The 14,530-nt window shown below is 35.2% G+C and overlaps 2 protein-coding genes across 8 annotated transcripts in view; one reads left to right on the top strand and one right to left on the bottom strand.

The window, feature by feature from the left end:
• Positions 1-339, top strand: part of Ccdc66 (coiled-coil domain containing 66) — a 28,763-nt gene extending 28,424 nt beyond the window's left edge. For all 4 annotated transcript variants that reach the window (XM_052189962.1, XM_052189961.1, XM_052189963.1 and 1 more), the window contains one exon: positions 243-339. In XM_052189962.1, coding sequence (XP_052045922.1) covers positions 243-329 — 87 coding nt within the window. In that variant the 3' untranslated portion in view covers positions 330-339. The remainder of the gene's footprint in view (positions 1-242) is intronic.
• A 1,081-nt stretch (positions 340-1,420) lies between these two features.
• Tasor (transcription activation suppressor) overlaps positions 1,421-14,530 on the bottom strand; it is a 45,675-nt gene continuing 32,565 nt past the window's right edge. For 2 of the 4 annotated variants that reach the window (XM_052189956.1, XM_052189957.1), the window contains 7 exons: positions 9,738-10,663; positions 7,059-7,181; positions 6,131-6,290; positions 5,610-5,718; positions 3,008-3,186; positions 2,704-2,871; positions 1,421-1,903 (listed from right to left, as the gene is read on the bottom strand). In XM_052189956.1, the coding sequence (XP_052045916.1) occupies positions 1,422-1,903; positions 2,704-2,871; positions 3,008-3,186; positions 5,610-5,718; positions 6,131-6,290; positions 7,059-7,181; positions 9,738-10,663 (2,147 nt within the window). In that variant the 3' untranslated portion in view covers position 1,421. Of the gene's footprint in view, positions 2,180-2,703; positions 2,872-3,007; positions 3,187-5,609; positions 5,719-6,130; positions 6,291-7,058; positions 7,182-9,737; positions 10,664-14,530 lie in introns of all 4 variants that reach the window. The other 2 variants (XM_052189958.1, XM_052189959.1) reach the window with 1 other exon arrangement.

Genomic DNA, 14,530 nt, shown 5'->3' with positions numbered 1-14,530 from the left:
AGGAAGGAAGGAAAGAAAGAAAGAAAGAAAGAAAGAAAGAAAGAAAGAAAGAAAGAAAGAAAGAAAGAAAGAAAGAAAGAAAGAAAGAAAGAAAGAAAGAAAGAAAGAAAGAAACTTAAGCTATATCTAATAACAATTCTATCCTGAGTTTAATAATATTTTGTATCATGGATTAGAAGGAATATGAAAGAGAAAATATTTGTTGGTTATATACCTTCACTAAAATATCAATGTGATTGCAGGGTCTTCTCCAGAAACAAAAGGAGTTGGAAACGAATCTCATACCCTTAACTGCAAACCAAGAAGATAATTTTAGTTCTTCATTTTAAATATGCTCACCACGCAACAGCATTTTTCAAGCACCCAATGAAAAACTTCACATTATGTAGTGAAATGACGTATTTTCTTCTAAGTACAATAAAAAAAAATTTATAGTTACAACAAAAAAAGAAAAATCTGTCGTATTAGGTTATAAAAGCACTTTCTACTTACCACAATAGAATCTGGAGATTCCTGACCTGTTAAACAGCATTGCTCGTTTGTTCTTTTAGGGCATGAAAAGTACTATTAACACACATTGAAATAATACAAATTCATTTTACTCTGGTTTTCTCTTCTGTAAATTTGGTTTTCATCATATTAAAGTGGAGATTCTAGTTTTCACAATTTTGAAGTTAGCATTAGTATCATATACATTTAGTATAGCATTTAAAGTACCACCTAGTACTAATTAAAACCACTTCAAGATCTGTTCTAAATTACCCAATACTACTGAAAACAGAAGCCGTATTTTTAAAAGTTCATTTAACTAAAGGATCACACAAAATAGTATTTATCAAAGATCTCAAAAAGTTGACCAAAATTTAAGTGAAGCCAATTTTTTCATAGCTAAACCAAAAGACTGAGAAATTGCTACTAAGTATTATGTACATAGGTTTACTACCTAAAATGCAGTCGGGTATAGCTTGAGATACTGAGCCAAACCCTCTAAATATTTACACTGCTGTCTTACACCTATGTAAAAACACTATACAAAAGCTTTAATCAAAATAAATAGTTGACATTTCAGCAAAATTAGTTATCATCTGACATTAAAGGAAGTCATTACTATTTACCATTCTTTTATAAACATCAAATTTTACATATAAAAGACTTCAATTTGAAGCCCAAGTACAGGTAACAAATGTAAAACTGAAAGGTGCTAACATGAGATAATCTGATTACAATGTCAAAAAAATTTTTCAATTTTCAGATGCTTCAAATGTTATAGGCCATCATGATTTAAATAAACAGGAAAGAAAAAATTTCAGAAAAGCCAAGAAACTTGTTTATAAATCATCAATTCACTTTTAAGAAACTGAAAAAAGTCCACAACAACCTATTTTTTTTTTAATTACTGTACTTTCTCTTTGAACACATCCTTAACTTAATGGAGATTTCTCTGTATCCAAGTTTTTGTAAGCAGATAAAAAGTAATTTTCATTTCCTTGAGATTGAGTTGATGAAAGGGCATATGGTGTTCCCAGAAATGTCTGATGCGTGAGAACATTAAAATGACTAAACTGATGGGACATTTTTAATTGATTTTGGTAAGCCTGAAAGTCGCTATACGAATCTTGTTCTGCTGAATTGCTGTTCTCTCCTTCAGAGCATACTCTATCAATAGGAGCTCTCTCTTCACAATCAATTAAATAAGTCTTATCTTCTAATAAACTGTTTTGCACATCAAGAGATGACTGCAATTCAATTTGAATATTCTTTTTTTGATCTGTTCCACTTGATCCTTTGGTCTCTCTCGTCAATATTTCTGAATGAACATTGCTGAATACTTCTATATGTGAGATTTCATCCCCTGAATCCAGAGACATATCCTCTTCATCCTTTTCATCGTTTTCTAAAAGAGCTACATTTAAAAAACAAAAAGCCCTTCTCTATTGTAATACACAATTTGTTTAGTTATTAATTATACACTACTCACACAATATAGTGCGTCAGGATCTGCAAAGTCCACAATCCCTTAAAGCTTGGTCTTCTGCCACAAGGTCACTTAGTCACAACACTCACACTAGGTGTGAGTGTCCAGATAATCCGATGCTAAAAGCTTCTGCGAAATGTGTTCACGTTTAATGTTGGGAAATCCCAACTCCCAGCTCCAAAGGGGTTAATGTCAAAACAGCATCTAAAGTTATACGGTAATTCAGTATTTCATAAGACAAATATAAAATAAAACTTCTGACATGTAGCTGCACTGAATTACTAAACTGGTTAGCTCTACTGAATCCTTAGTAATCTCTGCTTTTCACCAAGAATAATTTAAGAACAGCTTTTATTTTAAAGTATGGAACCAAGCAGAGGCCATCTCACAGAAGACTGAAGGTAAGATATTCTCAATACTTAAGATATTAAACTAGCACATACATCTAAAGACCTTTGTAGCCCAACAATCCCTCTATCTGGCTTAAGAAAAACTGACAGCCAACAGCAACAATAAAGTTTAATATAAGTATATGCTGTCCACAGTATAGATAATAACAAACAACCTGTACTAACTATGGTATAATAAATGAGCAGATCTTATACATACTAAGTTGTATAGTGATGTCACTGTAGATAAATGGTTTCAATACATATTTCATTATTGGATTAAAAAAAAAATCCTCATTCTGCCTCACCTAAAGAAAATGAAAACTACTGAAAAGTTACCTGACTGCGACTCAAGATTCTCGTTAGCACCAAGCAGCGGTGGAAGATTTTCTTCTGTGATTGAGTTGTGATAGCCCACAAGACTTGTAAAGTTTTGCATAAATTCTTTAGCAGTTGCAACTACAATTCCATTATCTGTATAATTGGAAACCATCTTGATATTTTTCTCTAAATGAAAAAAAAAGATGTACATAAACTGATACCCGCTCTCAACAAAATCTTTTCCACCATAGGCTCAAACTTAAGTCACAAGTTTAACATACACTCCAGCCCCTTTCCTATATCAGCAAGAGCATGCTCCTACCTGTTAGAAAGACTATGTGTCGCTGCTGTATGTTCTGAGCCTGAAGCCTAATGAGGCAGTCCATTTCTGGAGCATTTCGAGTTTGTGAATCACAACTGTGGTAAGACAAAATCTCAACCAGATGTTTCTTCTGATACACATTCAGAAGAGTCAGCAGACTCAGAGCTTTTGTGTTCATTCTGTGAGAGTAAGCAGAGTTCAGAACCTGAATACTGGCAATTTTTTTCTTAATTAACAACCATTAAAAGCTGTTTAATTTACTGTTTGGTGTAAGAATGTTGGTTAGAGGAGAAGGAAAATGGGAACTGTGCATCTGATAAGCAAGTTTTAAAAAAAAAACTCTTAAAAAGAGTGTCTTGCAACTCAGGCTAAAACCTGAACCAGTCATTCTATTTACTAAACAAATTAGTTTTATTAATTTTAAACTTTAAGGACATAAAAGAACAAAAAAAAAAGTTGGGCACAGTGGCATAGGTCTATAATTATATGACTTGAGCTATACTGTCTCAAGTACAAATAGAGTATAACTCTTCCTAACAACACATGGCTTTTAAGTTATTTGTAATACTTAAAAGGTATTAATTGTACATAAAGGAAGATGTGGGTCACATTACTAAGTCTGCAGAAAATATAAACCTTTGGGTCTTGGTGTTATATTCTATAGCATATATGAAGTCAACACTTGCCTTTTCCTTGTTTCATAGGATGTACAGTAATAGGTATGGTGTACTTTTTTAATTCCAGCATTCAAAAGGCTATACACAACTGAACACTGGAATTATCTAACCCTGAATTTCCTGAAGACTGTCACAGAATGTCAATAGGTATTAATGGCAATGAAAAACCTTTGATCTAGAACCAGTTTTGGTGATATATGCGTATGCAGCACTTTGGAAGCAGAGGCAGAAGGATTGCCCATAACTTGGAGGCTAGCTTGGTCTACAAAGTAGAGAGCAGCTGGCTGGAATTATACAGCAAGAGGTCTATCTCACAGGAAAAAATTAACTTACAAAAAGAATTGGGGACTTAAAAACTGGCCCAGTGAGTAAGAACATGAGGCCCAGATTCACATCCCCAGCACCCACACAGCTGGATGTGTCTACGATCCCAGCAAAGGGGAGATGGACAGCTCATGAGAACTCCCTAGCCAGCTGCCAGGGTAGCTTTTGTTCCAGGAACAGGTCCTGTGTAAGTCAGTTACCATGGAAAGAAAGAGAATGGCGTCCTGCTCTGGCCTCTGCATGAACAGGTTCAGTCTATTTCACATATGCATGCTCCACACACAAAAAGAAAATTCTATGACTTAGGAAATTTTAGCTGATAAAAATTTAATATAGTTAATTATAAAGACAGACCTACTAACCAGGTATAGCTTACCGAACTTCCCATACAAAGGTTTGTGGACCTTTGTAACTAGTACTCCAAGGAAGTTATTTCCAGACATATTAGAAATCAATCAAACATACATACATATAAATCAGTGTTCTAGCTGGGTGTTCTAGCAGCACACACCTGTAATCCCAGCACTCTGGGAGGCAGAGGCAGGCGGATTTCTGAGTTCGAGGCCAGCCTGATCTACATAATTGAGTTCCAGGACAGCCAGGGCTATACAGAGAAACCCCGTCTCGACAAAAAAACCAAACCAAACAAACAAAAAAACCAAAACTAAACAAAAAAATTCAGTGTTCTAATTCTAAATCTCATGAGGTTGAGATCAATCCTTATTTAGTAAGTTATCTAAAGTACTTAATTGGAATAGGGTCTAATTTGGATAACAGATATATATTAGTTTTTAAAATGTCATCTATAACACAACCCTTCTCCCCGAGACTCAGAGAACTATGTAAAGCAGGGAGCAGAAATATCCTAAGAGCCAGCTGTTATGCTATGCTGTGGGAAAACTGTATTTTAGACTTTAACAGGTCTGTTGCACTCAAGAATGTACAACAACTAGAGTTGCTTACCCAAAACTTACACAAAATCAAGGCAGTCAAAATTACAGCACAGGTGGGAAAGATACTTAGGAGGCTCCATCCCTAGGTAAGGAACAACTGGCAGCTGATGGGTCTTGTAGGAAGTATCAATTTTCTTGAACTAAATGTTAGCCTTGGTAGGATACTATGTTCTAGTGGGGGGCGGGGGACAAAAAAAAAAAAAAGAAGACATGATCTTGAATATGATAGGGGGGAGGAAGGCCCTGGGAAGAGCTGGGTGAGGAGTGGATATAACTAAAATACATTGTGTTTGTGTGTGTGTGTGTGTGTGTGTATATATAAAATCAAAGAATCAATTGATATATTTTTAAAAGGCTTGAAATTGTAGCTCATAGTACATGTTGCCAGTCTAACACCATAAAAAAAAGTAGAAAAAGTTCTAATCCATGTTATTATTCAGATCACAAGCAATTCTAACTATATGCGAACTTCACCAAATTATCTGTCAACAAGAATATTACTTCTTAAAGAGAATGGAATAATTCAGTATTATACCCATTTATTACCTGTTGACATGTGAAAATTTCATAATCCACAAATTTAGGGAAAGGAAAAATAGTTGTATGAGCACAGTGTTAAAAATCAACAATTATTCAATGCTTTCTTACCTGCCCAGTTCCTTTAGTTTCTTCTGGAATTTACAGTGGATTTTCCATTGCCATTTCCCCTCTGGAGTACTAAGTTCTTCAAGGAATATCAAAAAATTTTTAAGGCTCTCTGTTAGAGGCAATGAAATTCAGTTTTTAAAGTTAGTATTAAATATTTTTAGAAAAAGTGCTTGTATTTATATAGACCTATCTATTTTCCTATTTACCATAAACTTATCTTGCTCTGAGGGGAAACTTAATTATAACAGCTACAAACAACCCAGTATCAATACCACTACCAGAGGAATTCAAGTACCATGGCAGGTAGTACAGCTCAGATTTATATGAAAGCATTTATATGTAAGATAGAACAGAGAACTGTGAGGTAGCAAAGGCTCAGGAAAATACAGAAATAAGCCAGTTCCCCACGAATGGGACAATAAGTAATACATTTTCTAATCTTATATTCTTAATTTTCCAAGAAAACCTATGGCAACCATATCCCAGGAATCACATGCTGAAAATAATATACTTATTCTTACCAATCGTGACAACCTCTAGATTTAGAATTGATTCATCAGACACAATAAAGCCACCAGATACAAATAACTCATTGTATGTATGATTTTTAACATCATCCAGACTATCAACACCAGCAAAACTAACACATGGGAGCTTCTTTAAAGTCACCAAGCCAGGTACCTGTTAAATACCAAAGAAAACCAGAAATAAGACGGATAAATGAGCTAATAAATATATTTAAATATAGACTTACCTAAGAATAAAGTCTAAAAAAAAAATACTATTGCTCAGTATTGGAAAGTCACACAATATTTTAAGTATTACTTCACAGCAGAATAAGCTAACATTTATGAACAGAATACTAAGGAGTTTACATTAGGCTGAAAACACAAAATGGATAAAATGCTAATATATCTCTAACCCATAAACAGCTAGAATTCAAACCTAGGAGCTAGATGTGGTGGCACATATCTGTATCATACCACTTGAGATACAGAGAAAGGGGGTTAGGAGGTCAGCCTAGGCTGCATAGCTGGAGTCTTTCTAGGCTTCATAGAATTCTTGCTCAAAAAGATGGGGTGGAAAGAGAGCCCAGAGTGCAAGAATAGTAGTAAGAAGACAGTCTGAGGTAAGCTCTGGAGATCAGGTTAACATATCTCAAATCCAAAAGGTTGTCTGCACATTCAAATATAGATTACAATACAGAGAGTTAGCAGAACACCCCTTACCTCTACAGTTAAGAATCCAGCATATCTTAACTAATCTGAATGAAAGGAAAGATTCCTAACACACAGTAACTTAAAAAGTTTTGCAAATACTCAATTCTCACAAGCTGGCTCTGGACAAGTACTTAAGAAATTATCTTAAAAACAAAATCTTTGTTCTCAGAATAAGACTTAACAATGAGATAGTTTTAGAAAACAAAATAGTGAACTGGACTTTGTCTACCTTGTGAATGAAACCTGCAATGTCTTCATTCTGAATAATAATCAATAGTTTATCCAAGTTTGATCTTCTCTCCAAAAACTGATCTGGATGACATTCTGTATTGCCTAATTTGGTGAGATACTCCTGTCAAAGAAAAACAACTAAGTCAACATTAACAAACTTTCTAGCAAACATGAAAAATGCACTACTAGCTGATAAGCTTTACCTAGAAGACTATGAACTTTTACTTTACAAGACCATAGAATAGAGGTCATCATATCCACCCTTAATGGTATAAACAGACACAATGTCAGAATGCATATTTAATAAAACTTAACTGCTATCAGAACAATGGGTTAGTCTAGACTCCTGACCCACTTACCTCCACTAGTACAGTAAGCCCAGGACACCCCCACTGACCTCCAGTCTGGTAAACCAAAGACCTGATATTAGCTACTCTCTTATCTGTTTGCTTTCCTTAGGCTGGCTTAGGTATTTGGGATACTATTACCAGAAATGCTTCTTTCAGAGTATATGTATGACCACTGAAGATCATTTCATCCAAAAAGGATTCAATGTATGAGCTATGAGCAATGGTATCCAGAACTAATTTTACCATTTCTGCCAAATTTACATCTTCAAATACAGCAGCCTCAACCATCTAGTATTTTTCTCAATGTTGGTAACAAATTATTACCTTCCACAGGACATGGATAGTAAGTAAACCCTTGAGTTCCATTGTACTTTGCCTCCTATTAAAACCCTTAGCCCTGAAGCAAACTGTGTGATCCTGGAGGGGACATTTTCATTCCACAGGCATAGGAGATAAATTTTCTCATCTGTAGCAGATCTGGTCAAACAGCATAATCAAAACCCAGGTTGTGAGACAAGTGGCTTACCACTCACCACGACATTTTGTATAGCTAATATGAAACACCATTTTTGCCTTCAACTCTGAAATTTTTAGGAAGTTCTCAGATTAGTTTATTAATGAGAAGAAGGTAAATTATTTGACAGGGCTGCTGGAGACTATCATCTTTTTACATTAAAAAAAAACTTCATAATTTAAATTATTCTGGATACTACTGTTTAATTGATATAGTCTAAGAAATACTTAGAAGTTTAAGTTGTTATTAATAATCTTTTATCCTAATAGTTTTGCAAGAAAATTTACAGTGAATACTGACTAAAAGAACTAAAGTACCCTGCCAGGAGCACCCCTGAAGCAGGGTCAGGTAGGTGGATCTCTTAGAGTTTGAGACCAACCTGGACTATATATGAGTTCCAGGATAGCCATGGTGAAGCCATCTTTAAAAGAACAAACAAAAAAATAATGCTCCAATCTAAATCTTATATGAGATACAATTTATATGAGATAATCTCTTATTCTGTATAAATAATAACATGCTATAATTCAAAACTCCATCCATAGAGAATATTACCTCATCCTATTTCTTCAATATAGATGTGTTTAACAATCCATTTATTAAAAGGGAGAATTACAATGACCACGTAAGGACAGTGCTCAGCTTAAGCCTTGCCTACACTATACCAACATACAGTTATGGGCTATGTACAGATTTCTGTGTTCGAAATGTTTCCAGAAGCCAGGGGGTGGGGGTGGGCGGGCAGGGGTGGAGGTAGGGTAGGGGAGTGGGGTGATGGCACACGCCTGTAATCCCAGCACTCTGGGAGGCAGAGACAGGAGGATTTCTGAGTTCAAGGCTAGCCTGGTCTACAGAGTGAGTTCCAGGACAGCCAGGGCTACACAGAGAAACCCTGTCTCCAAAAAACCAAAAAAATAATAACCTCCCCCCCCCCCCCCAAAAGCTCTGAGGCGGACAAGATAGCAAGAAATGACAAATAGGGCTGGAGAGATGGCTCGGTGGTTAAGTGCACTGACCACTCTTCCAGAGGTCCTGAATTCAGTTCCCAGCAACCACATGGTGGCTCACAACCATCTCTAATGAGATCTGATGCCCTCTTCTGGTGTGTCTGAAGACAGCAACAGTGTACTCACATACATAAATCTTTAAAAAAAAAAAAAAAAAAGAAATGACAAATAAATGTATTATTATGCCATTTCTGGACAGGTGTTTACTACTGATTGGACTGATAAAACCCCATGAGATGAACACCAGAATTTAATTACCACTCTGTAATTTTCCTTCTCATTCATAAAAAAGCAAATAAACATGGCCTTATTTTAAATCTCTAAATAAAAAGGCTAGCAAAATGGTTCAGCAGGTAAAAGTACCTGCTACCAAGCCTAACTACATGAGTTAATTATTCCCCAGGGCCGGCTTAGTGATGAGAATTGATTCTCACAAATTACCTAGGCCTTCCACACACACACCTTATAGCACCCACCAGTAATAAAAACTTAGAAAAGTTTTAAAAAATTAAGTCAATCTGCAATATGATCAGAGGTTTCTTCCTTATCTCCCTAACAGTAGGGATCCAACTTAGTTAGCTACAGCCCCAGGAAGCCCTTATACTCATATATCCAAACAATCTAAAATTAAACAAACAAAGAGTCTAACACCCACAATATTGAGATCATAGGTTCTATGTTTAGTTCAATGCACTTCTATGAATTACTAAATTCAGAAAATATATTATGGCTACCTTTAAAATTCAATTTGCAGAGTTCAGATCACTGAGTATATATAGCACTAAGAATACCTTCTCATTAGTTACCTTTATTTCTTTGCAAAGCGCACTCTCCTCTTCTTCATGAATGTAAAATTTCACAGTATTTTTCTGGACATCTTTCATGATTTTAACCAAACTATTAAATACTTCAGGTTCTAACTGGCTTATAAAATTTGAAAGTGCTGGTTGTGCAGAAATGGTTATATCACTGGGTGATTTTGTTATTTCTTTTTCTATGGGCTCCAGGACAGTATCACCAGGTACAGTGTGATCAGAAGTCAACATTAACTCATTGCAGTGGTGCGGCTGATTCTTTGCTACTTCCACTGAAGAGGAATACTGTTCATTAGAGCTGTTATCTTTTAAATGTTCAGAACAGAGTGGCTCAAAAAGGTTTTTACCGTTGAAGTCACTTGAGGAAATTGATACAACATGCCTTCCCAGAGAAGTCAATGCTGCTGCAGTATGAGAGTGATTAGGGCTTACTACTGATGGCAAATTCATACCCTTAGCTGATGCTTTAATAATAATAGTATTTAGTTTTTCATGCAAACCATCTACAAATTCCTGAACACCAGCTTTAGAAGTCTTAGAATATATGAACTCAGAAAGGCGATTCATCTTCTCTTGTGCTGAAAAGATAGGTGTGGAGATTGTACTAACATATGAAACATTCTTCTGCTTCAAAATCTCTTCAATCTTTCTAGAGAAGACATGGAACTCTGCTAACACTGTACTCTCTGTAGTCTCGCTTACTGCAGGAAGCTCTGCTGCTGGCACGCACTGCTCTTCCACTGTCCTCGCCTGGCCTGCTACAGTGGCCTCCTCAGTGGTGCCTGTTACAGTGTCTGTAGACGGAGAGGATGGAAACTGGTAATCACAGCTTCTTTCTCTATTGATGACCCGGGGATCATTAGGAAAGGCCTCCGCTGGTGGCAGACACACCAGTTGTTCTGCTGGTGATTTCATTCCTATATAAGAAGAGTTTATTATAAGAACAATCCAAATGGGTAGCATTAAAAAGCAAACAAACAAAAACTCAGTTAAAAACACATCAGCTCAGGTATATATTTAAAAATATCCACTGCAAAGTCAATTTAAAACTTCAAAAAATTGTATAAGCCCCATGTCCTATCTGCTCTACTTATAGGCTACATTTGGATTTCAATAACAACCACTGAAAGTTTCTTCCAAGTGTTCAAAAGTGCCTCTTTAAAATAAGGTTTAAAAATAATAAAGGGCTGGAGAGATGGCTCAGTGGTTAAGAGCACTGACTGCTCTTCCAGAGGTCCTGAATTCAAATCCCAGCACCCACATGGTGGCTCTCAACCATCTGTATGTAATGAGATCTGATATCTTCTGGTGTTGTCTGAAGACAGCTATAGTATACTCACATATAATAAATAAATCTTTAAAAAAAACAACAGCAACAATAAAAATAAAAACAAAAAATAAAAACCAACCAGTGCCCGACTGGCATGAACAAATGTTAAGTCACTTCCATTTTTGCTTTCCTGCCAGTCTATCCATCTGATGTTAGCAGATATTATACTGCTGTATTCCATGCAAGTCATGACAATGCCGTGTTAATGTAAGAATGATCATTCTACCCATCTGATGTTAGCAGATATTATAATGCTGTTACCAGTCTGTCTATCCATCTGATGTTAGCAGACTATTATACTGCTGTATTTCACGGCCAAGTCATGACAGTGCTGTGTTAGTTTAAGAATGAAATCTAACTGGAAGAAAGCCCAACAACAGAAACATTGCAGCATAAAGATCTTAGAAAATTGACTACTTATTTTTAGGCTAGCCCTTGCATATAAGTTGGCTAATGCATCACCTACAGCCTACCAGACTCATTCTGTCAGGAAAGAAAGGCTCAACAATATAGGAATTGAACATATTTCATAGCTGCATTAAGTAGTACAATTGATAATACCCTCAAGTATTTTCATTTAATTTGTAAATAATTCCATAAGAAACAGGAAAGCTAGGAATTTTAGATTACAAAGTCTTTGTGTAACCCAACAGTAATGAGACTGCAACTTTTGATGAGATCATACTGTTGTTTTCCCCATAAACCTTAAATTCAAATATGATTAAGTTTTTTTGTTTTTTTGGGTTTTTTTGGATTTGGTTTTTTTGAGACAGGGTTTCTCTGTATAGCCCTGGCTGTCCTGGAACTCACTCTGTAGACCAGGCTGGCCTGGAACTCAGAAGTCCGCCTGCCTCTGCCTCCCAGAGTGCTAGGATTACAGGCGTGCACCACCACTGCCTGGCATGATTAAGTTTTTAAAACTACTTTTCTAAACAATCACCCTAAGTCTATTTTTAAATATAAGAGGAAAATATATTTAACATTGATTTACAGTAATATAGTTTTAAAAATAAGTCAAGATTTTTGCCTAAAAATTTATCAACACAATTATAAGATTGAAAAACAAAAAAAAAATGTCCTTAAGTCTTAGCTAACATGATTGATTAGCTAACATATTACTACTGTAGTATAGAAAATGGTGACTCTAAATCAGAAAGTACATTTATAAATTTTCAAACCTATAGTACCTACAGTGACTTTACAATCCAAGTTTATGCTCGGATGCAGCTGTGCGTTCTTTCTACAAAAAAAATTCCACTTCTATTATCCCCACTTGCACTTTTTACAATGTCATGACCACTGCATTCAGTTACTGCAAAAACACTTACAGAACAGCAGGCACAAATGACAAAACAAGAAAGCAAGCAAAACATCCAATTTGTCAACAATTAAAACTATATGAAATATAAAGCTCAAATTCTTTAAGACTAAGAAATAGTGAATATTCTACACTTAAATTTACAACATTAAACATGCATTAGTTTTAAATGCATATAAAATTATATAGACAGGTATATAAGAAGTTGGTAACCAATGATTGATCTATTGAGGACAAAGCAAACATACTTAATACATTTTTTTTTTACATTTTTTTGTTTTTTTTAAACCCCCCCCCCAATTCCGTTTTGTTTTTTTGAGGTGGAGTAAGGGTAGCTTTGAACTCATAAATCTTCCTGCCCCGGTATCCTGAGTACTAGATAAATTGAGAGCAACTATTTTGATTAAAAAACAAGTTTTAAAAATATAGGTGATTTTTAATACATTTATTTTATGACAATATAGTTGTATGTCTTTAACATATGTTTGAAATAAGAGCTAGGCTTGAACCACCAGACCACTGGGAGAGGGTGTGGGGAAACCATGAAGATATGAATTTTAAACATCTTTTAAAAAAATTAATGTAACTTAAATACCTATGTAAAGTCTTCCATATTATAAATTTATAGGGGCAAGCCAGGAATTGAGCAGACAATCTTTAATCCTAGCACTTGGGAGGCAGAGGCAGGCATATCTGTGAGTTCAAGGCCAGCTTCACCTACACACCTAGTTCAAAGACAGCCAGGGCTACACTGGGAAACCCTGCCTTATACAGAGTTTCAGTAATAATAGTAGCAATAATAACAACCATAATAATTTTAGAGGGATAATCAGTGGGTAAAAGCTCTTGTTATACAAACATTGGAACCACAATTCAAATCTCCGGGATCCATGGAAAATGCCAGACATGGATGTTCATGCCTGTTACATTGTGGGGTTGAGAGAGGTAAACCTCAGGGACTTGCTGGCAAAACAGCCTAACTCAAAGGGCAAGCTTCTGGTTCAGTGAAGACCCTGTCTCAAAGCAATACAGGAAGAAACCAAAGTTTCCTCTAGCCTCCATATATAAAGTAGGCTAGATATATATATTCACATCTATATAGTCGAATGTACTCCTCCTTCCTAATACACACCCACAAGTTACTTTATTAAATAAAGCAAAATAAATTTCTCTAAATTGTGACTAAAGACCATTCAATTTTATTTTGTATAAATTACTCCAAATGATTTTAAGAACATGTTTTTAAAAGTTCATCTTCATCAGTGTCCATAATGTGTGTTATTTTACTGATTGTTGACAAAGTACCAGTCATCTGACTTTTAACATGTGAAGAGAATGCATTATTTCTCATAAGGCAATATCACTTAGATCTAACTTTACAAAATATAAATACAATGTCTCAAGGAAAAGAAAAGTGTATGTCTATAGAACAGTATGAAGTTCAAACAAGGTAACTGTTTCTCCTACAAAGAATTACTGACAATACACAGAATAAATGAAACCTTGACATAAAGTTGAATGAAAGAGCCAAAAAGGCATGAGTGGATTCAATTTACCAAGACGAAAATTAAAAATATGGTAAAGAAAATGAGATTAGTGGCCACCTGTTGTGAATGGAGATATTATGGCCCAAGAAAATACAGAAGAAAATAGTGAAGGGTCCTGGGACTGTTGTACATCTTGACTTGGGTAGCAGTCACACAGTTTATACTTATATGAAGATTGAGCTATACACTAAAACTTTGCGTACTTTAAAGATAAATCATCGTTCCTAGGAGATAAAGATCTTCTTGAAGAAAATTATGAGAAGAGTTACTTTATAAAGAAAGCCATTTAGCTTAACTAGAAAAAATCTTCAGCCTTCTCCAAGAATACTAAAAGTCTTTCTTCCTAAATTAAAATAATAACAAAAAAAGATCCATAAGATTTCTTAAAGAGTAAGGTATTAAAACAAATGGAAACATTTAAATAGATCACTACCATTCTCAGGCAAGAGAATGCCACAAACACACACAGTGAAGTAGAATTTGAGCTCATTCACACAAAGGAGACTATCATCTATGTATCTACTGCAACTAGATTTCAGTATCTTAAACCTTCTGCAGAAGTTAGATTTTACTTAAAAAGTAGGCCAAA

The sequence above is a fragment of the Apodemus sylvaticus genome, chromosome 8 (genome assembly GCF_947179515.1).
Source record: "Apodemus sylvaticus chromosome 8, mApoSyl1.1, whole genome shotgun sequence".
In the NCBI taxonomy this organism is placed as follows: domain Eukaryota; kingdom Metazoa; phylum Chordata; class Mammalia; order Rodentia; family Muridae; genus Apodemus; species Apodemus sylvaticus.
The sequence above is the reverse complement of the archived record's forward strand: the minus strand, read 5'-3'. Positions and strand labels throughout refer to the sequence as shown.